Source organism: Leptopilina heterotoma, unplaced genomic scaffold, assembly GCF_015476425.1.
Source record: "Leptopilina heterotoma isolate Lh14 unplaced genomic scaffold, ASM1547642v1 Lhet_232, whole genome shotgun sequence".
In the NCBI taxonomy this organism is placed as follows: domain Eukaryota; kingdom Metazoa; phylum Arthropoda; class Insecta; order Hymenoptera; family Figitidae; genus Leptopilina; species Leptopilina heterotoma.
The window spans coordinates 282399-304350 of record NW_025110949.1 but is presented as its reverse complement, the minus strand read 5'-3'; the positions used below and the strand labels follow the sequence as shown (position 1 = coordinate 304350).

The 21952-nt window shown below is 26.1% G+C and overlaps 2 protein-coding genes across 9 annotated transcripts in view; both read right to left on the bottom strand.

The window, feature by feature from the left end:
- The window catches only part of LOC122502485 (disco-interacting protein 2), a 97557-nt gene that overhangs the window by 69962 nt on the left and 5643 nt on the right, over positions 1–21952 (bottom strand). For 4 of the 8 annotated variants that reach the window (XM_043612564.1, XM_043612566.1, XM_043612571.1 and 1 more), the window contains exon 1: positions 8383–10588. The exons of 2 other annotated variants lie outside the window; for them this stretch is intronic. In XM_043612564.1, the coding sequence (XP_043468499.1) occupies positions 8383–10129 (1747 nt within the window). In that variant the 5' untranslated portion in view covers positions 10130–10588. Of the gene's footprint in view, positions 1–8382; positions 10590–21952 lie in introns of those variants that run through there. 2 more of the 8 variants (XM_043612565.1, XM_043612568.1) reach the window with 2 other exon arrangements.
- Positions 10202–13744, bottom strand: LOC122502488. The gene is made up of 2 exons (XM_043612575.1): positions 13535–13744; positions 10202–10976 (listed from the first exon to the last, which is right to left on the bottom strand). The coding sequence occupies exon 2, from the start codon at positions 10925–10927 to the stop codon at positions 10331–10333; it is 597 nt and encodes a 198-aa protein (XP_043468510.1). The 5' UTR covers positions 10928–10976; positions 13535–13744; the 3' UTR covers positions 10202–10330.

Sequence of the window (21952 nt, the reverse complement as noted above, 5' to 3'; positions counted from 1 at the left end):
ATTTAGCTTCAATATTTTTGGGCTCTTCAAAAACACTTTACTTATTTAATAGTCTCCACTTTTTGGTAAAAAATCTGAAATTGTCAAAAATTATCAAAAATTCGAAAAACCGAATTTCTTAAAATTCAACATTTTTTCTTCTGCTGTATGGTATTTAGCTTCAATATTTTTGTGCTCTTAAAAAATACTTTACTCATTTAAATTTCTCCACCCTTTGTTAAAAAACTAAAAATTTGTAAAAATTTTCAAAAATTCAAAAAACCGAATTTCTTAAAATTTAACATTTTTTCTTCTGTTTTATGGCATTTAGCTTCAATATTTTTGTGCTCTTCAAAAACACTTCACTTATTTAATTTACTCCCACCTTTGGTAAAAAATCTAAAATTTCTTAAAATTATCAACAATTCAAAAAACCGAATTTCTTAAAATTCAACATTTTTTCTTCATTTTTATGGCATTTAGCTTCAATATTTTTGGGCTTTTCAAAAACACTTTACTTATTTAATAGTCTCCACTTTTTGGTAAAAAATTTAAAATTTCTTAAAATTATCAAAAATTCAAAAACCCGAATTTCTTAAAATTCAACATTTTCTCTTCTTTTTTAATGGTATTTAGCTTTATTGTTTTTAAACTCTTCAAAAACACTTTACTTATTTAATAGTCTTCAACCCTTGGTATAAAATTTAAAATAATTAAAAATTATCAAAAATTCGAAAAACCGTTTTTTTTTAAATTCAACAATAATTGAATTTTGCAAAATAATTGAATTTCTAGAATGAATTTTATTATTTATAAAGATAATTGAAATTTTGACAAGAATGTTATTAAAATTCTTTGCAAATAATTGAATTTCTGCGAAGAATTTTATTACTTTTGAAAATAATTGAATTTTTAGGATGAATTTTAATAAAATTTTTTAGAATAATTACATTTTTCGAAAAATTCCATTAAAATTTGTATTAAAAATAATTGAAATTTTACGATGAGTTTTATTATTTATGAAAATAAATGAAAACCTATAAAGTATTTTATTATTTATGACAATAATTGAATCACTGTAAAAAAAATTTGATTATTTATGAAAATAAATGAAAACCTATAAAGCATTTTATTATTTATGAAAATAATTGAATCACTGTAAAAAAAATTTGATTATTTATGAAAATAATTGAATTATTGCGAAGAAATTTATAAAAAATTGGTAAATAATAGAATTCCTGTGAAATTTTTATTTTTTTAATTAATTGATTCAATATTGAAATTTTACAAAATTGAAAATTATAATTTTATGAAAATTGCAAACTCAACTCTTTTAAAATTCAATTAATTTTGAAATATTTATAAAAAAAATCAGGTGTTTATGAATAAGCACATAGAAAACAATAATTTCCCAGGAATCCGATAAAAATTCTCTGACTTTTCCAGGTTTTTTCAAGGTTTAAAAAATTCCCTCACATTTCCAAGTTTACCAAATTACGTGGCAACCCTGGTAATCAGTAAGGTTTTACTGAATGCTAGTAAGATTATTTTACTGATTTCACTGTAAAAAGAAAGGTACGAATGTAGTACCAATTTTGGCACTAAATCATAATTTGTTTTAGTTTTAATACCGAAATCAGCTCTAATTTAGAACCTTTTTTTTACAGTGTTATTTAGTTGGCGATTTTTCATCATTTTTTTTATCATTATCAACTTTCTCTAATTCAAATTTATGGAGAGCATATATCCATATGGAAAGAATTCCGAAAAATTGCATAAACAATTCCGGAAATTTTCACAGAATTTTTCCTCTTGGGTTATATACATATTATAAGAAGGTAAAAGTGGTTAAAGAAATGCAGTTACTAGACAAACAGAATACTGTCTCTGTAACAAAATTCCTGGTTTTACGGTTCAAACCTTATCAGGAAGGTGCAAAGAGAAAAAAAAATTCTTACCTATTTGGTACCTACTCGAATTGTTAAAACAGAATTAACAAAATTTTATTAAATCGAAAAGCTAACTGTTCGAATGCCCATTTGCCATTTTATAGAGAAACTGAAAATTCGAATGCTCATTTCATCGAAAAACTATAAGTTCGAATGTTTATTTAAATAATAACTAAATATGTCCAAAGTGCTACACCCTTTTCTGTCAACCAGGTCAATCAGAAATTTAGCTTTTCCAAATTATGACATAAAACTTTTACGATCTTCTTATCCCAGAAAGAAATATGTAATAGAACATAAGACGAATATCTTATTTCCTATATGTATAGTAATTTATATTAGTCTCCAAATTGGAGCACAGTATAGAAACATCTATGAAAACTGTTGCAAACTTTGCAAACTTTGCAAAACTTGGCATTATCGCCAAATGTATAAAAATATTAAAAATACAGTTTTAAGAACTCTATTCCTGAATTATTAAAATATAGAGAAAAGATAAAATTCATTTCCGTTGAAACGCATCCAAAGAAAGCAGGCAATAAAGCATAACAAGAAATTGTAACGTTGAAAATAGTAGTTATGTATACGGTTAAATATTAAAATTGAATAAAGATTTAATGATGAAGTGGTAAAGTGTTGAAACTATAATTTCATTGCCGTTTTGATGAACAAGTAATAACGAGGAATGTTCCTGAGGAACACGAGCTATAAATTCGACGAGACGGTCACTTATCATTTACTTTTTAGCCGCACATATTATAAGCTTTTAGTTTGCTTTCCAATCTCACGATCGGCTCATCCTTACTCCGATACGTCGGTTTCTAAGATTGTAACAACCAGCACTGATTCGAGACACTGCCAGAGTTAGCAACCATAACTCAAACACGCGATCATTTACAAGTTACAGTTACAGTTACCTATCTCTCATACATGCAGAATGTATACACACAGAATGTACTCGGGAGGTTCGTCGATCCATCTATTGATAACTTTAAGTGCCAGTTACGTGCAAGTAGTAATGAATCCGTTGTAATAATCAAAAGCATACTTCTCCTTCTTCTATTTACATCAAACTTGCGACTTTTTCTCCTTTCTTCCTTAAATCATTGATATTCATCAAATATCGGTTTCAAATTACATGTTTCATTCAAAACTAAAGTTATACGGTTGTATTCAAGTGTTGATCAAAATTAATTCTAACTGTAAAACATCTCCAAGGGTATAGCTAAGGTTTCAAGATTTTTAAATTCCATGACTTTTCCAGATAATTATTTTTATTCCAAATATAAAAAATGGTAAAAAAAATTTATAAAATTGTTTTAATTCATCTTTATCTTATATTAGGTTAAAAATGAGATAATTCAATTTGATTAATAATAATCAGTTTAACCAATTAATTACTAATCATTTCTAATTATAGCTCAGATAAAATAGAAGAAACTGCATGAATACAGAGTTTCTATTTTATTTACACAGATAAAAGAGAAATATATAATTATGTAATATTAATTTTACAACAAGATTTTACGGTAATATTTACAAGATTCAGGTAAATTTTCAGGCAAGTTGTTCCAGGCCTCAAATCGACATTAACGAACCAAAAAAGTCGATTAAAAATAGAAAAAATGTCGTTTATTTAATTCAGTGTTGTCACAAAAAATTTTATTTTGTATTTCCCTGATTCTTCACTGATTTCAAATTCAATTAATCACAGCTCAAATAATTTTGCCAAATACAAATTTAAATACTATTCTTATGTCTTTATTAACAGGAAATAAAATAAAAAAAATTTCAACTATAAACCTTCCAAAATTCAATTATTTTTTATAATTTTGAACTAAACTTCATCTCTAAATCAATTATTTTATATTCATTTTTAATAATTTTTCGAAAGTTCTTCGAGAATTCAATTATTTTAATACAAAAATTCAATTTTTTATAATAATTGAAAATGTTCATTTTTATTTTTAAAGATAGGTAGATTATTTTCAAAAATTTTAATAAAGAAATTATTAAAATTAATTTTTTTTTTTAATATTTCTAAACAATCTCCAAAAAATTGAAATTTGGTAAAATCTTTCAAAAAATAATTGAAATTTGGTCAAATCTTTTTAAAAAAAAAGATTAAAATCTAACATTTTTAATCAAAATTTAAAAAAAAAAAGATAAAATTTTTAATTAAAATTTTAAAAAGAAGATAAAATTCAATTACTTTCTACAATTTTGAACTAAACTTTGGTAAAAAAAAATTTGGTAAAATCTTTTAAAAAATAATTGAAATTTGGTAAAATCTTTGAAAAAAAGATTAAAATCTAAAATTTTTAATTAAAATTTAAAAAAAAGATAAAATTCAATTATTTTCTAAAATTTTGAACTAAACTTTGGTAAAAAAAATTTGGTAAAATCTTTGAAAAAAAGATTAAAATCTAAAATTTTTAATCAAAATTAAAAAAAAAAAAAGATAAAATTTTTAATTAAAATTTTAAAAAGAAGATAAAATTCAATTATTTTCTACAATTTTGAACTAAAATTTGGTAAAAAAATTTGGTAAAATCTTTGAAAAAATAATTGAAATTTGGTAAAATCTTTGAAAAAAGATTAAAATCTAAAATTTTTAATTAAAATTTAAAAAAAAGATAAAATTTAATTATTTTCTACAATTTTGAACTAAACTTCATCTCTAAATTAATTATCAATATTAATTTTTAATAATTTTTCGAAACTTCTTCGAGAATTCAATTATTTTAATACAAAAATTCAATTTTTTATAATAATTGAAAATGTCCAATTTTTATTTAATGATATTAGGTAGAATATTTTCAAAAATTTTAATTAAGAAATTCTTAAAATTAATTTTTTATAAATTTTTTAAAATAATGTCCAAAAAATTGAAATTTGGTAAAATCTCTGAATAATAATTGAGTTTTTAAAAAATATAAAAAAAAAATAATCAATTTTTGAAGAATTTTAATAACAAATGATTTCTGAAAAATTACTTTTTTCAAAACTATTTTAATATTATTTTTAGAACGTAATTTTCATTAATTTTCATTTTTATTAAATTTAAATTGAAGATTATTCATTAAAATTTTTGAGAATTCAATTACATTTTCAAAATTTTCAACTAAAATCTTTTAAAAGTTAATTTTCAAAAATTGTAATAAAATACTTGGAAAAATGATTTATTGTCAATTAAATTTTACAAAAATTTCAATTATTCGAAATCTTTTTAATTGTACATATCAAAAATTTAATTAGAAAAATTATTTAAAAATAAATTATCAAAGATGTTTTTATAGTTATGCTGTTCACACTATAAAAATCGAAATAAGTTCCATTTTATACTAAAAAATATGGTATTTTGTCGCAAAATTTGGAAGAAAAGTCGAAAAAGTGCAATTTTTTAATATAGGTCAGTAAAAGTCGAGTTATTTGAAAATAGTCGAAAAAAGTCGAAAATAATATTCGAGGCCTGCAGACTGATTAAAAACTTAAAATTCAAAATTTATAAAAAAAATCGACTGTTATTCAAAACTAATGTATTTCCTGCGGGGTCCCTTTGTTATTAAAAATTGTTATTTCTAGAATAATTTTTACTATTTCGAAAGAAAATTTCTTTATGAAAATTAGAAAAATTTCCTTAAGAAGTAGTAAAACTTACTTTGGAAAAATAACAATTTTCAATAGCGAATTCGAAAAATTCGAAAATAATTCATTCAAGTTCAAGAGATAATTTTAAAAATCATTTAATATAATTCTCTGATTTTTCCAGATTTTTTTTTTTGTTTTTATATAACTGAAAAGTTTAATAAAAAAAATTTCATAACAATTACAGGTTTTTTCAGGACTTTAACAGCCCTGAAAGTTTACTTTTCTACATAGTTTTCTACAAACTATATATATTCAACATACGTTTTATGTAATTTTATGTAATTACAAAATTGCATTCATTAAAACAATATAAAAATAACTATTTTAAAATATTTTAAAAACTTTTCATATTCTTTACGAAATATCTTGAAAGAGTTATTTTACGTGGGTGAAGTTCACAACGTTCACGATTCAAAGATTGGAAAACTTTGCGTGATAGAAAGTTTATTAAAGTGAATTTGAACAGTGAGTTTTAGAATTTAGAATATTCAAAGGTTTACGTAACCGGCAAGTCTTAGGAAGTACAATCTTTTTACATTAATTTATTAAAAATAGCAGGATAATCGTGAATGAATGTACAAAAATTTCTGCACGTTAATCAACATTATTATTGACTCCTGTAATAATTGAAAATGCTTTATAAAATGTATCGTAAATGAAGAAAATGCTACTAAATAATATTCTACAAAAAGATAATAAAAAAAATAGGTTCTATTGAATATTTTCGTAATAGAGTGTTTACAGTATATTTTTAAAAGATTTAAAATAAAAAAATGTTCGTCTTATTGTCAGATTTCTGAAGTCTAAAATTGATAAGAATATAAGATTATCTTTTCAACCAACTTAGTGATTTATTTTCGACTTTTCAGTACCTTTATAGAAACTTTAAAAAAAAATTTTTTTTTATTCATTCATACAATGAAATTAAAAAGTGAGTAAAGTATACCGTGCGCTAACTAACAGTTGAAAAAATGGTACTTGTCATGTAAATAGACTTTGTTTTATGGTGGAGGTTTTAATATTATATGTTCAACCTTTGGGAGGCTTTCAAGTGAAATCTAGAGCAAGATTCTGCTCTACATTCACAAAACTTTTATTTTCTTTTTATTATGTTTCTAATACATATTTAATAAAATTAAGATGTCTGAGTGAAATCCTTCGAAGGAACAAAAAAAAGGGAGATTTCTCTTTGATTAGCAAATTCATCTTTAAGCATAAGGCAATAAAACATGCCTCCAAGAAATATTTATTTTTATTCAAATAAACGATTACCGGTCTATTATATTAAATATGCAAATATTTATTTCTATCAAATAATTTTTAAAAGGCAATTAAATGTCATTTGCTCCAAATACTGAAAACTATTATTTCAATTTAATTGATTTAAATAAAAATTATTTAAACAAAGTATAAATATTTAATTTAGGCAAGTAATCGGTTATTCGAATGAAATATTTAATAGGGTATTGATTGTATTTGAAAAACATTAACTGCCATTTGTGGACCAGTAACAAATTTTTCCCCATCGCTAATCACTGACGATTTTGTTTTTATGGAATAGAAGAATTTTGAAAAGTGGTCTGTAATAAAGACATGAACTTTAAAGACAATTTTACTCAAGTTTGCCTTTCAGTTCGATTAGCATTATAATGTTATAAAATTACCGGACATGTTGGCATTTTATAAAATGTCGAGATGAATTAAGTAAGTTTATAAATACGTTTAATGTTCTTAGGGGATAAACTAAAGAAGGCGGAAATTCAATAATCCAATACACTATGCAAATACATTGACAAAAATAAATTATTTACTTTTATAAATTATTACTGAAGTTTCTAATAAGACACAGCTGAACGAGTTTCCCTGTACGTAACCTTCGAGATATATGAGAAAAGGGATTCCTTTGATAACTATATTTATTGTAAAAACAAAGCTAGGTGGAGTGTACAGATTATTTTATCATTTCCGTCAATTCTGTCCACACCTGAAATTAGTCATTTATGGGTAAGTTTAATTTGTTGCATAATTTTTATTTATCGTTCTTAAAATTATATTTATTCTTGTCTTAATTCTTTACAATTTTTTTTTAAATTAAAAATGGAATTTTGAAATTTAATTAAAATATTGAACAAACTTTTATGTCCGAGTTGATTTTATTGGAAAAGTTAAAATGAAAACCAATTGAAAATCTTTTCTTGAATAAAGAATAAAAGTGTTTATTTAGTAGGTAGAATAAAATCGGAAGACGAAAAGAACTCGTGTATTTTAAAGGCCAGTATTATGCAAGCAATGCATTCTGAAGTTGAGCAATTGTATTTACTCTTTCTATGCGTCAAGAAGGTTTGGTACCAAGGTTAAAAACATTTTTTTTTATAATATATAATACAAATTCTGTTACGAATATCTCACGCCAATCAGAACAATTCTCTTTTTGCCATTAAGATTAAAAAAATAAAACTGTAAATTCTTTTACGTTGAATCGCGGTATAATGAGGATATTCATGTCAGTGGATTGAATATCATCATGTAGATTTTAATTTCGTTTAAAATTCGTAAAGTTGCAAATTTTATAATTTTATATCTTTCTTCCTGAGAAAGTTTTGACTAATTTGAAATTGTTTTTAATTTTCAGAAACCGTAATAAAATATTTAAAACAGAATAAGCCATGCATTCCAGGAAGCAGAACGATCGTCATGGCTGGTGGACCACAGAAAAACTGTACTTTTGTATTTGTTAAAAATCATCTAAAACTCAAAATATTTGAAATAAAAAAAAATTGTTTCGGAGGAAAATAATTCTTACTGCAGGGTCGTCTTCTGAGGGATGAACGTTTCCTAGCTAGATAAACAGGTTGTCCCCTGCAGTTGGCCCTTCTCAATTGGGACTTCCTCCTCAACGGTCGTCTTCTGGGTCCTGCGACTACCTCCGACCTCCTCACACTCGACCTTTGTCCCTCCAATATCAAAACAACAGATCGACTTCTATAACTTTCACTGCTCTCACAATCCACATCTCTTGAGCTGTTTTCTTTCTTATCCACAAAAAGCACCACTTCGGTTTCGCTCTCACTCGACGACAAACATCGATACCTCGATCCAGCACTATTTTTAAACGGAACTTCCACCTCTTTTTTCGAGAGAAAACCCAAAAATTGACTACTCGCAAAATAATTCCCCCCTCGACTAGTCACTGCCATCTCACCACGAAATTCCTCGCAGAATATTTTATCCTCATTAAAATCACTGATTTTCGGTGGCACTCTCTGATCGTCGTCACTCGATATCAGCGAAGTGGTCGAGGACTGTAAGGAAGAATCAACACTTTTCGAATTAAGTTCATTTCTTTTATTCTCCTTCTGATAATTCGTTTTTTCATCTTCTTCGTTTCTCACTCGCTCGTCAAAGTCACCGGACAGAAGTAACTTCCGGTCGTCGAACTCATCGGAGAGATTCGATGACCAGTCGTTGGTTCTCTCCTCGAGGTCACGTCTCTTGAGAAGATCCTCCCCCTGCACGTGATCCTCGGGAAAATATCTGACCTCTCGCCAAACCCTGCCCTTCTGCCTCGCGGAGCGACGCCTCTCAGGAGGCACGAACCACACCGGACTCCCAGGAACCTTGGGCTTCAAGGGACTGGTGGTCACTATTTTCCTCCTTCTCGAGCAGTAGGTTCGTCTTCGCGAGCAGTTCGTCCTCCCTGATCGCCGCATTGATGACGCCGCCGCTGTTCTTTCGAAATAACCCTCCGCACTGACACTCGGCGATGGTTTCGACCCTTTTTTCCGTCTAAACAATCCGTTCCTGGTAGTGACCGCAGCGGCTCGCAAGTCAGTTGTCAATCTAGAGATGGACAGAGAAAAACTAAAACCAGATCTGCTCCCATCTCGGGAAGAATCGCTCTTTGTCTTCTCTGAAAGAGAAGCTTGCCGTGGTTTCTCATCCCTAGAGGACACTTCCGTCCCATGGCCTGATGAGAACGATTGGGTCCAAACTCGTCCCAAAGAAACATTATTCTCCTCCTCGTTTTCTTGGGGAAGTTCAATCAAAACGGGCGACAACTCAATATTCCTAGGTGGTGGCGGTGGAGGAGCTTTTCTCCGTTCGGGATTCCTCTTTGGGGGTACTCTCTTCTTCTTCGAACCGAAAGAATTCGAATTCGACTCCGACTCCTTCCTAGAATTCTTCGAGTCCTTTCTTGGATCGAATTCCCTCGAATTCGAGTGAATCGAATCAATGGAGCAAGAATCGACTTTCTTGGCGTACGCCGAATGAATCCAGTCGTCATAAACAATAGTCCCGTCCGGAGAGTCGATTCTCTTCTCGTCCTCAGTGTTCTCCTCCTCATTGCATCGCAGAAGAATCTTAGACCTTAGTCTCGACTCCTCGGGATCGACCACCTTCTGCAATCGGTGTCTTCTCTTGCCACGATCCAAGTAACTCTTCCTAATGGAAATCCGCTTGAAGGACTCGCTGCGTTCGAAGGAAGGCTCATCGCGATCCTTCCTCCGACCGACGAGCCTCCTTAGGTTCTCGAACGAAAGGGCTCTCATGGGATCCTTGGCTCGCACAACGAAAGATTCAAACTTCGCTTTATTTCCCAAGAGAACGCTCTAGGGCTGTCCTTCGAAATTAAAACTGTCCTTCGAATCGCGACCCTGAAGACTCTCGCCTCAAATTAACCTCGTTCATCCTTAGACGCTTCGTCTTCGTGCCAACTCTCCTCCTCTTCTTCTTCTTCTTCTTCTTCTTCTTTACAACTCTTCTTCCTCCTTTTCTCCCGCATATCTCGACCTACTCTTTTTCCCGACAAGGTTTTTCCTCACTCCTCGAGAGATTGAAATCAACTCCGATTTCCTCAGGTTTTCGGGTAAAGCTTGTGGGCGAAGCACCGCATTCCATTCAGAGACACTTGTTGCGACCGACGACGCCACATCGGTGCCTGGGTGATTTCGCGAGCACGCACCGACTCGTCCTGAGTGCGCGCACGTAGCAGGTTCGGAACACTGACTGCACCACCACCAGGGCCGACTGTGCAGGTCGAACGCGGGGAAGGCGGCCTGCGGCAAATAAAAGTCGTGACACGGGAGTAAAGGAGCTCTCAAGGAGTGGTGGCATGCCGTCCGTCCACTCTCGCCCGCGAGTCTCTCCGGCTCCGCTCTCAGCATCCCACTCTCGCTCTCGCTCTCTCCTCGCGCCTCTCCTCGTACCCACCCATAGACCTCCTCATCACACGCGTCTACCTGTCCTTTTCCCTCCGACAAGGCTTTATTATTTTCCTCTCCTCCTTCAACTCGTTTACTCGGCATCAACCTCAACTCTCTTTCCCTCTGCCTATAGAGGCTGTGCATGCTTCGATGAGGAGTTTATTCTTTAAATTCTCCGCATGCACAACAAACTCTAAAATCCAGGAAATGTTATTATATTATCAGGATTTGGACCAGTATTTAAAAATTTACATTGCCGGACCAAAAATGAAAAACTTACGGACCAATTCCTGACAAAAATATAACCAATCCTGGTCAAATAAAAACATTTTACTTAAAACTAAAAATTAAATTTCTTCATAACTATAAAACATGAAGATATCGATCACTCCGAGTCTTCGACTCGAAGCGATCGACTTCTTCATGTTTTATAATAAGGGAACGTTCATAAACTACGTAGACCAATTTTTTGGAAATTTTCACCCCACCTCCCCCCACGTGGACGCAGTTACATGTATTAGCGCCATTTTTTCCTCTTATGGTAGACAATTGCTTGACCCCCCCCCTCCCCCTAGACGTGCTACGTAGTTTATGAACGTTCCCTAAAATATAAAAGATGGCAATTATTTAAAAAATTTTTTTAAATTCTTATGAATAATTCAATTATTTTCAAATATAAAAAAATTTTTTACGTAAATTCAATTATTTTTATAATTAGATGTAGTTTTTTAGTTTCGACTTGTGACTGAATATATCATATGTAAGGTGTAAGCAATAGTTTCTTATCAAGTAAATTTCATTGTCTATTTATTTTTATAAATAATAAAATCCTATTCAGACATTCAATTACTTTCAAAAATAATAAAATTCTTATAAAGAATTCAATTATTTTCAAAAATAACAAAGGTTTTTACAGAAATTCAATTATTTTTATAAATAACAACATTTTTTTCCAGAAATTCAATTATTCTTATAAATAATAAAATCCTTCTCAGAAATTCAATTATTTGAAAATTTTTTTTAAAAATTCTTATGATGAATTCAATTATTTTTATTACGAATAAAATCTTTCCCAGAAAATTAATTATTTTTATAAATAATAAAATCATTTTCAGAAATTCAATTATTTAAAAAAATTTTTTAAAAGTGCTTATGAAGAATTTAATTATTTTCAAAAATAACAAAATTTTTTTGCAGAAATTCAATTATTTTTAAAAATTTTAATAAAATTCCTTGCAAGAATTCAATTATTTTTATAAATAATAAAATCCTTCCCAGAAATTCAATTATTTTGAAAAATTTTAATAAAATTCTTATGAAAAATTTTCAATTATTTTCAAAAATAACAATTGAATTTTTACAATTATTTCAAACTTCTCCAAAATTCAAATTTTTGTAATTAAACTATTTTAAATGATGTAAATATAAAGCCTTTTTGAAATTTAACTATTTCTAAAAATTACAGCTGTAGTTCTTCTACAATTTAATCATTTTTTTCTTTTTTTTTTTTGGTTAAATTCCCCTGTGAAAATTTTATTTATGAAAATAATAAATAAAAATAAAAATACAAAATTTGTAAAAAAACAAATCACAATTTTGAAAAATAAAGGAATTCTGTTAAAAAATTTTATTAAAATTTTTAACAATAAATAATATTCTATCAAGAAGTTGTATTCAAATTGAATTAAAAATAATTGAACTTTCCCGAAGAATTTCATTAAATTTTAATAATTTTTTTTTAAATGGTAATTGAATTCTTTTAAAGAATTTTAATAAAATATTTAAAAATAATTGCAATTTTCGTGAAATTTATTTGAAATTGTGTTAAAAACAATTAAAATCCTGCGATAAGTTTTATTTTTTAGGAAAATGATTGTAATTTTACATCGAATTTTATTAAAATTTTTAAAAACAATTTATTTATTTATAAAACTCATTGAATTCTTGCAACGAATTTCATTAAAATTTTTAAAAATAATTGAATTTCTGTAAGACGTTTCATTATTTATAAAAAAAAATTGAATTCTTGCAACGAATTTTATTAAAAAATTTATAAATAATTGAATTTCTGTAAGAAATTTTGATATTTTTGAAAATAATTGAATTCTTTATAAGAATTTTATTAAAGTTTTAAAAAATAATTATATTTCTGAGAAGGATTTTATTATTTATAAAAATAATTGAATTCTTGCATCGAATTTTATTAAAAGGTTTAAAAAATAATTGAATTTCTGTAGAAAATTTTGTTATTTTTAAAAATAATTGAATTCTTCAACGAATTTTATTAAAATTTTAAAAAATAATTGAATTTCCAGGAAGAATTTTATTATTTTTGAAAATAATTGAATTTCTGAAAAGGATTTTATTATTTATAAAAATAATTGAATTTCTGTAAAAAATGTTGTGATTTTTGAAAATAATAATTGAATTCTTCATAAGAATTTTATTTAAATTTTTAAAAATAATTTAATTTCTGGGAAGGATTTTATTATTTATAGAAATAATTGAATTCTTGCAACGAATTTTATTAAAATTTTTAAAAATCATTGAACTGTCGCAACGAATTTTATTTTTGAACAATTGATGATATAATAATTGACATAAAGTACATAGTTAATTTTTTTTTATTTTTCAAAAGAAACTTAAAAGAGATGTTTTGCAAACATAAGAAATCAGTTGTAGATTCTACGGAGCAAAGCGTAGAAACGAATTATGAACGCTGGATCCAATAAGAAAACTAAACATCAGTACTCTCTCCAATCTCGAACCGTCGATGTTTCCCATGGTGGAATTCCTCTCATCCGGAGCACGCCTTCACGGATGACCTTTACGGGACCCTGTCTGCCGGCGCTCAACAGAGAAGGACACTGAATCCTATTTCTTTTTCGCGATAAAAAGTTTACTCTCGCATGGAAATGAAAAAATGATTTAAAAAGAAAAAAAATGCCCCTTGATTGGAGGAGGGTATTTGATAGCGGAACTGTTTACTCTGAGATTAAAGGATAATAAAGAGAATCTGCTTCGTCGCAGGAAATCGAGTGAGAAGGAAGATTACTGACTCTCAGTCGCAACGGTTAGAGTAGTCAAGATGTCGACTTCTAAGCCAAGATAACATTACCGCGTTGCGCTGAAACTTCTATTCGCTGATTGTGAGAACGAGAAAGTTGCCAGAATTTACTGTCTCGTGATATTTAACAATATTTTCTAATCGTTTTTTAATTCATTAACATGAATATATATTTCTCAACAATTTGAATAATAACACATCGACATCTTTTATGGTGCTAAAGTCATTATCTTTATATGAAAATATTGACATTTCTATTTTGAGAAATTTTAAAGACCTTTGAAAAGCTCGCATCCTTGACGCATTCAGTTTTTAATAATCTTTTGAAATTTTGTTATTTGAATTAGTAATCGATACTAAAAAAACTGTTTAGAAATCTGCTTTTAGCACTTTTGACATATTTTCGATTAATACGTCGCAAAACTGATAAATTCAAGGCTTATTATTACAAGGAAGTGAATTATAAACAATTGTCGAATTTTAGTTTATTTTCAAAAAAAATTTTCGTTTTTGGAAAAGAGGATAAAAAATATTAATTAAGATAATGATTCTCCGTAAAATTTAAACGATTATTAAGTACAAATCTAAAGACAATGAATACGTCACGCTTTCTGGTTGATATTCCACAAGAGATTTAACTGCGACGTTTAAACGAGGTTGAATATCGTTTTCAATTTAAAATCTATCAAACTGATTCACTTGAAAGTACTGTGTCTAGAAATAAAAACTAAAAATAGAATTTCTTCCTGAGAATTATCTCCTATTATAAGTTATTGTGCGGCCGAATTTTGTTTCTGAATTTTTAAAAAATTTTATTTTCTTTTCCCAAATTTCAAAATTGGAACTGATTATTATATAATAAACTGCAATAGTCTTCTGAGACTCATGTTAGTATGTATTAAAAAATAGAGACGAAAATATAATTAAACAATGTATATTATTTTGCTTCAGAATTTAGATTTTTAGTTAACTTTAAAATCATTACGAGAACATAAAGAAAGATTTATAATTACGAAAATAGTAAACATTGCCAGAAATACGAAGAAGTTTTAGACCGTTTAGGTTTTACTTTGTAAATGTCCACACAGCACCGAAACTTTCCTAAAAATTTATTAAAGATTTACTTGCAAACTTCAAAGTATTTACTTGAAAAGTTTAGTGAAAATTTTGTAAAGATTTAATTAAATGTCCCACTTCAATAAATGTTTAGCGTGAAACTTTCCTGAAAAATTAATTTAAATTTTCAGGAAAGGTTTAAATTACATGTTTGCTTATAAGAGAGAAGATGAAATTTAAATTTAAATGTTCAGGAAATTTTTAAGTATTTAAGTTAAATTTTTAGAAAAATTTGACGATAAACATTTATTTAAGTGGGGACATTTAAATCTTTACACAATTTTCACTAAACTTTAAAATTTTTTAAAATAATCGAACTCCTGAGAAGGATTTTAATATTTATAAAAATAATTAAATTCTTGCAAAGAATTTTATTAAAAATTTTTAAAATAATTGAATTTCTGTAAAAAATTTTGTTATTCCTGAAAATAATTGAATTCTTACAAGGAATTTTATTAAAATTCTTAAAAATAATTGAATTTCTGTTAAAAATTTTGTTATTTTTAAAAATAATTAAATTCTTTATAAGAATTTTATTAGAAGAATTGAATTTCTAAAAAGGAATTTTATTTAAATTTTTAAAAACAATTGAATTTCTGTAAAAAATGTTATTTTTGAAAAAAATTGAATCTTCATAAAAATTTTTAAAAAAAATTTTTAAATAATTGAATTTCTGTAAAAAATTTTGTTATTTCTGAAAATAATTGAATTATTCTTCATAAGAATTTTATTAAAATTTTAAAAAATAATTGAATTTCTGGGAAGGATTTTATTTATTATAAAAATAATTAAATTTTTGCAACGAATTTTATTAAAAATTTTTAAAATAATTGAATTTCTGTAAAAAATTTTGTTACTTTTGAAAATAATTGAATTCTTCATAATAATTTAATAAAAAATTTTTAAAATAATTGAATCCTTCATAAAAATTTTATTAAAATTTTTAAAAATAATTGAATTTGTGAGAAGGATTTTATTATTTATAAAAGTATTTGAATTCTTGCAACGAATTTTATTAAAATTTTAAAAAATAAATGAATTTCTGGTAAGGATTTTATTGTTTATAAAAATAATTGAATTCTTGCAAATAATTTTATTAAAATTTTTTAAAATAATTGAATTTCTATAAAAAATGTTGTTATTTTTGAAAAGAATTGAATTCTTCAGAAGAATTTTTAAAAAATTTTTTAAAATAATTGAATTTCTGAAAAGGATTTTATTATTTATAAAAATAATTGAATTTCTGTAAAAAATTTTGTTATTTTTAAAAATAATTGAATTCTTCATAAGAATTTTATAGAAATTTTTAAAAATCAACTGAATTTCTAAGAAAGATTTTATTATTTATAAAAAAAATTGAATTCTTGCAACGAATTTTATTAAAATTTTTAAAAATAATTTAATTTTTCATAACAATTTAATAAAAAATTTTAAAAATAATTGAATCCTTCATAAGAATTTTATTAAAATTTTTAAAAATAATTGAATTCTTCATGAGAATTTTATTAAAATTGTTAAAAATAATTGAATTTCTGAGAAGCATTTTATTATTTATAAAAATAATTGAATTTCTGTAAAAAATTTTGTTATTTTTGAAAATAATTTAATTCTTTATAAGAATTTTATTAAAACTTTCAAAAATAATTGAATTTCTGTAAAAAATGTTGTTATTTTTGAAAAGAATTGAATTTTTCATAAGAATTTTTAAACAAAATCTTTAAATAATTGAATTTCTGAGAAGGATTTTATTTATTATAAAAATAATTAAATTTTTGCATCGAATTTTATCAAAATTTTTAAAAATAATTGAATTCTTCATAAGAATTTTATTAAAATTTTTAAAAATAATTGAATTTTGGTGAAGCATTTTATTATTTATAAAAATAATTGAAATCTTGCAACGAATTTTATTAAATTTTATAAAAATAATTCGCTTATAAGAGAGAAGTTGAAAATTTAAATTGAAATGTTTAGGAAAGTTTTAAGTATTTAAGTTAAATTTTTAGGAAAATTCGACGATAAACATTTTTTTATTTAAGTGGGGATATTTAAATCTTTACTAAATTTTCACTAAACTTTGCAAGTAAATAAATCTTTAATAAATTTTCAAGAAAGTTTCGGTGCTGTGTGGGTGTAGTAAAAAATAACTTTTTTTTCGTGTTTGCTTAGCCATTCTTTCTCAAAATTAAATGCTAGGAAATTATTAACTCATTCAGTACTGATGCATATAATATAAACCTAAAAGGTAATGTGCATAAATACAAATATAGTATGCTATAAATAATGGGTTCCAAATATTAGTATAATTAAGAAACCTAATCTAGAATAAATAAGCAAAAAATAAGAATTGATAGAGTGTAATACTGTAATTGCCGATACTGTATCATTTTCAGTGTGATTGCGCCAGTGGTAAGCGTGGGCTGGCATAACAGGGTAATTTCTAGTTGGGTAGTTATAAATTACTTATTACTTTAAATAGAATTCATTTGTGCTTGCTACGTTATAAGAAAAACTAGTCGACAACGAGGACTGCATGATAGCTATATACTGAGATAAAAATATTTGTTTCAATGTTTATTAAAGGGACATCAATTATTATCTCTATTATGAAGATTAAAAATTTTAATTTAGTTTGTAATTGTCTGGTATATTATTTCTCTTTTTGTAACCATGCCCCACACTAATGAACACCTCCTTCAATCTGCTTTTTGCTTGTTACGCAACCAGTAAATTTGAATATCTGATTTGCCGATTGTCATCTATTGACCAACTTGTTAGAGATGGCTGACCATCGTGACACGAACCAGTCTGACGTTGAACGGATTAATATCAAGGTCACGTGTTTCGTGAGCAAAGAGCAAACGTCCTCGAGTTACCTTGAGGTGTGAGGCTCCTTTATAACTATAAACTCAAGTTAATACCTTTTGTGGTTGAATACAAGTCTGTATTTTGTATTGTGTGCTGACTTTGTGGCGAAAATCTTCTCGAGAGAAACTCTCAGGTGCATTCAATGCAATTTCATGCAATTTCATGTTTTCAAGTAAAAGAAGATGAGAGAAGCAATTTTTTTGTTGCAATAGTCTAGATGACAAATACTTGGCTGGTTTATAGAAATTTGTGCATCGAACAAATTATTACGGAATAGGTAACCATTAACAGGGTTACAAAGATTACATAATCAAATTGTTGCTGAATAAAAACTCAAACTGCCAATACAGATTTTACTCAGTGTCTAAATTACGATGTTTGTTTTATAAATTTACGTGTTGCAGAAATAAAATAATTCAAAGACATAGAAAAAACAGATCCAAATTTACATTTTCGGATTGAAGAAACATTAATATAAGAACACATTCGATAAAAAGAATGTGAATGGAGAATGAGTTTGAATCCTTTCGATTTGAAAAGTTTGTATAATAATAAATTAAGACTTTGATGAGGTATTATATAAAATATCAACAATGTGTTTTTTTATGGGAACACCATACACTCGGTGAATGCAATCTGCTTTTCTGCCATGTGTCATGTAACTTGATCCCGATGTATTTTCAAGCACTGTAATTAAATGATTCTGTTAACCTGATATTCTTTAAATATAGAATATCTATTTTGCAAAATAAGTTCTTAGACATCGAGAAACATCGATATTTTTGAATAAACAAGTCCTAATGTCTTGGTTATGCGGACGCGTGACACCGGCATAGTGACATGTCCGAAATTTTTTGCGGGAATAGGGATCTGAAATTATGACGTCACTAACAAAAGTGTCGGTCGACAACGGGGACAAATTTTAACGAACATTTAAAGTGAAATAATGCTTTAAAAAATAAAGTATATATATAACTGTAGAACCATATCATGAAGTTGGCGAAGATGATAATTCAGCTTAAGTTTCGCTTTAGTAACTTGAGGAAACGAATAAAATTAAGTAAGGAAGAGGAAATTGGAGAAAGGAATTACTTGAACATTATACTTACGTTTCATGAATAGCTAAAATAGATATAGATAATTCATATATAAATATTAATGTTTATAGTATAATCACCGCCGAGGAAAACTTTTAATCAATTTGTTCAATCAGTTTGTTCTCTTTTTCCATTTTTTAAATTTCGTGTATTGTAATTTTTAAGGTAAACCGGTGTGATGGTGAATATTATGGTCGCCAACAGAGAAAAAATTGACATGAAAATGCGATATTTATTATAAAAACAAAATTTTAAAATGTTTGTGAAAGTGAATTATAATTTTATAATAATGAGAATTATTTATTTTGTGAATAAACAATGGAATTTGAACCCAAATTCCAAAAGTCTCCTAATAATTGAATTTTTTGTACGGAGTAGCTTTAATGAATAAAAATAAACTATTTAACCTTAAAACTAAGATACTTGCAATCGTAACAACACTTGTGAAACAAAATTTTATTGTAAAACCAAATACGATTCCACTTATTTACATTGCATTTTTTTAATAAACTCTCTGTCAGCGGACAATATTTTTTGTTTTTAACATAATAGTGTCGCCTCACTGCCCTCGGTGGTAGTTTGCTTTGCCAATATAAAGTTAAAATAAATCATTTAATAAAGTATTTTTTAAATTTCAATTTCAATTTTGTTGAAATTAGTTTCAATTTTTAAAATTTTAACGCAATTTGAAAGAATTCAACTATCTTAATAAATACTAAAATTCATTCCAGAAATTCAATTATTTTCAAAAATTAAAAAAAAAATTCTCGTCAACAATTTAATTACCAATCTTTATAAATAGCAAAATTTTTCGTTGAAATTAAATTATATTCAGGAATTTTTATAAAATTCATTGAAAAATTCAATTATTTTCATAAATAACAATATTCATCAGAAGAATTCAATTATTTTCAAAAATTTTTCTTTATTTAATGATTTTTAATATTCTACTATTGAATATTTGATTAATATTTTAGAAATTTAATCATTTTTAAAAATTAAAACTATAACCCTTCAAAAAACTGAATTATTTTCTACAATTTTTAACTAAACTTCATCACTAAATCAATTACCTATACTAATTTTTAATCATTTTTCAAAAATTCTTCGAGAATTCAATTATTTCAATAGAAAAATTCAATTTTTTATAATAATTGAAACAGTCTATTTTTCTTAAGAAAATATGAAGGTAGAATATTTTCAAAAATTGGAATAAAGGAATTCGTAAAATTAACGAAAGAAGGTATTTAAAAATATTTCTAAATAATTTTCGAAAGAAAATAAATTTTTTTGATAATTATACAATTACAAAATGTTCAAAAAATTGAAATTTGTTAAAATCTTTTAAAAAATAATTGAAATTTATGGTAAAATCTGTTACAAAATAATTTAAATTTGATAAAATCTTTTAAAAATTATTAAGTTTTTAAAAAATATAAATAAAATAATCAAATGTTTAAAGAATTTTAATTATAAATAATTTCTCAAAAATTCTAAAATAGTAATAAATTTTTAAAAATTTTAATTTACTTTGTTCGAAGATTAAAATTAAATTAAAATTAAAAATTAATTAAATTTAAAAATAAATTAATTAAAACAATTCTAAAAGTTTCGAAAATAATTGAAGAATTATTGTATAATTTAAAAAAAATAATTTTTTGAAGAATTTTAATTAAAAATTTGTAATATGATTATTTTCTTCAAAAATTTTAAAAATTGTAAAAAATTTTAATGTTATTATTTGGTGCATGTATTTGAATTTTCGGAAATATTAAAAATATTGAATATTGAAAATTTGGATTTTAAAAAATTAGAACAAAACAATTCAGAGAATTACTTTTTTCCAAACTGTTTCAATATTATTTTTAGAACCTAATTTTCATTAATTATCATTTTTATTGAATTTACACTTGAAGAATATTCATTAAAATTTTTGAGAATTCAATTATTTCCAAAATTTTCAATTAAAATCTTTTTAATTCTTATATTTCAAAAATTTACTCAGGAAAATTGTTCAAAAATAAATTTTTAAAGATTTGTCTACTCTCTAAATCTGAATTAGTAATTTTCTACTAATGAAATAGTGCGGATTCGTTTACCAATTGAATTAGTAACTGTTTTTACTAATTTTTAGTAGTTTTTTACTAATTATTAGTAGAAAATTTACTAATTTGAAATAGTAAAAAATACGTTCTACTAATTGAATTAGTAATTTTCTACTAGCAATTAGTAAAAAACTACTAAAAATTAGTAAAAACTGTTACTAATTCAAATTGGTAAACGAATCCGCACTAATTCAGATTTAGAGAGTATAGTTATACTTTTCATACTATAAAAATTGAAGTGAGTTTGCATTTTATATTTACATATTTTAAATATGGTGTTTGGACGTAAAATTTAGAAAAAAGACGAAAAAATCACGTCGGTGAAGTTCACAACGTTTATGATCAACGATTGAAAAAAAAATTATTTTCCTAATACGAAAAAGAATAAAATTTTTTGTTCACAAATATTTCTTTTGTAAATCATTATTCAAAAAACTAACCAAAATATTTTCTATACAAAAATTAATAAAAATTTGATTAAAAAAATATTTTTCTTAGGAAATCGTTGATTATAAACGTTGTGAACTTCACCAACGTAAAAAATCAAAAAGTAAATTTTCTGCTTTTTTTGCATTGATTGGTTATGACGCAAATCATTGCTGAAAGATTGCAATCAAAATCTAAATGCATAGGAGAAGAAATCAATGACGTTAAATTGTCTACTAATCAACGCGGCTTCTTTTATCGTTGTGCTCTCTAAATTTGAATCAGCCGAAAAGTCAATGATTGGGCAGCTGCGAAAGTTTTGAAGAAATCTTTTTCAAAAATAAACTATTGCAGCATTTTCAATTTCCCTTAGACGTCAACATACGAAGCATTAAATCTCTAAAAGAATTTCTTTTGATCTTGAAATTCGAATTTTACAATAATGACCTTTAAAATATAAGAATGGCAAATTTTTGAAATCATGAATGAA

Excerpts from the sequence above, each read along its gene's own strand:
- LOC122502488 (XM_043612575.1), bottom strand. The coding sequence starts at position 10,927 with ATGCACAGCCTCTATAGGCAGAGGGAAAGAGAGTTGAGGTTGATGCCG.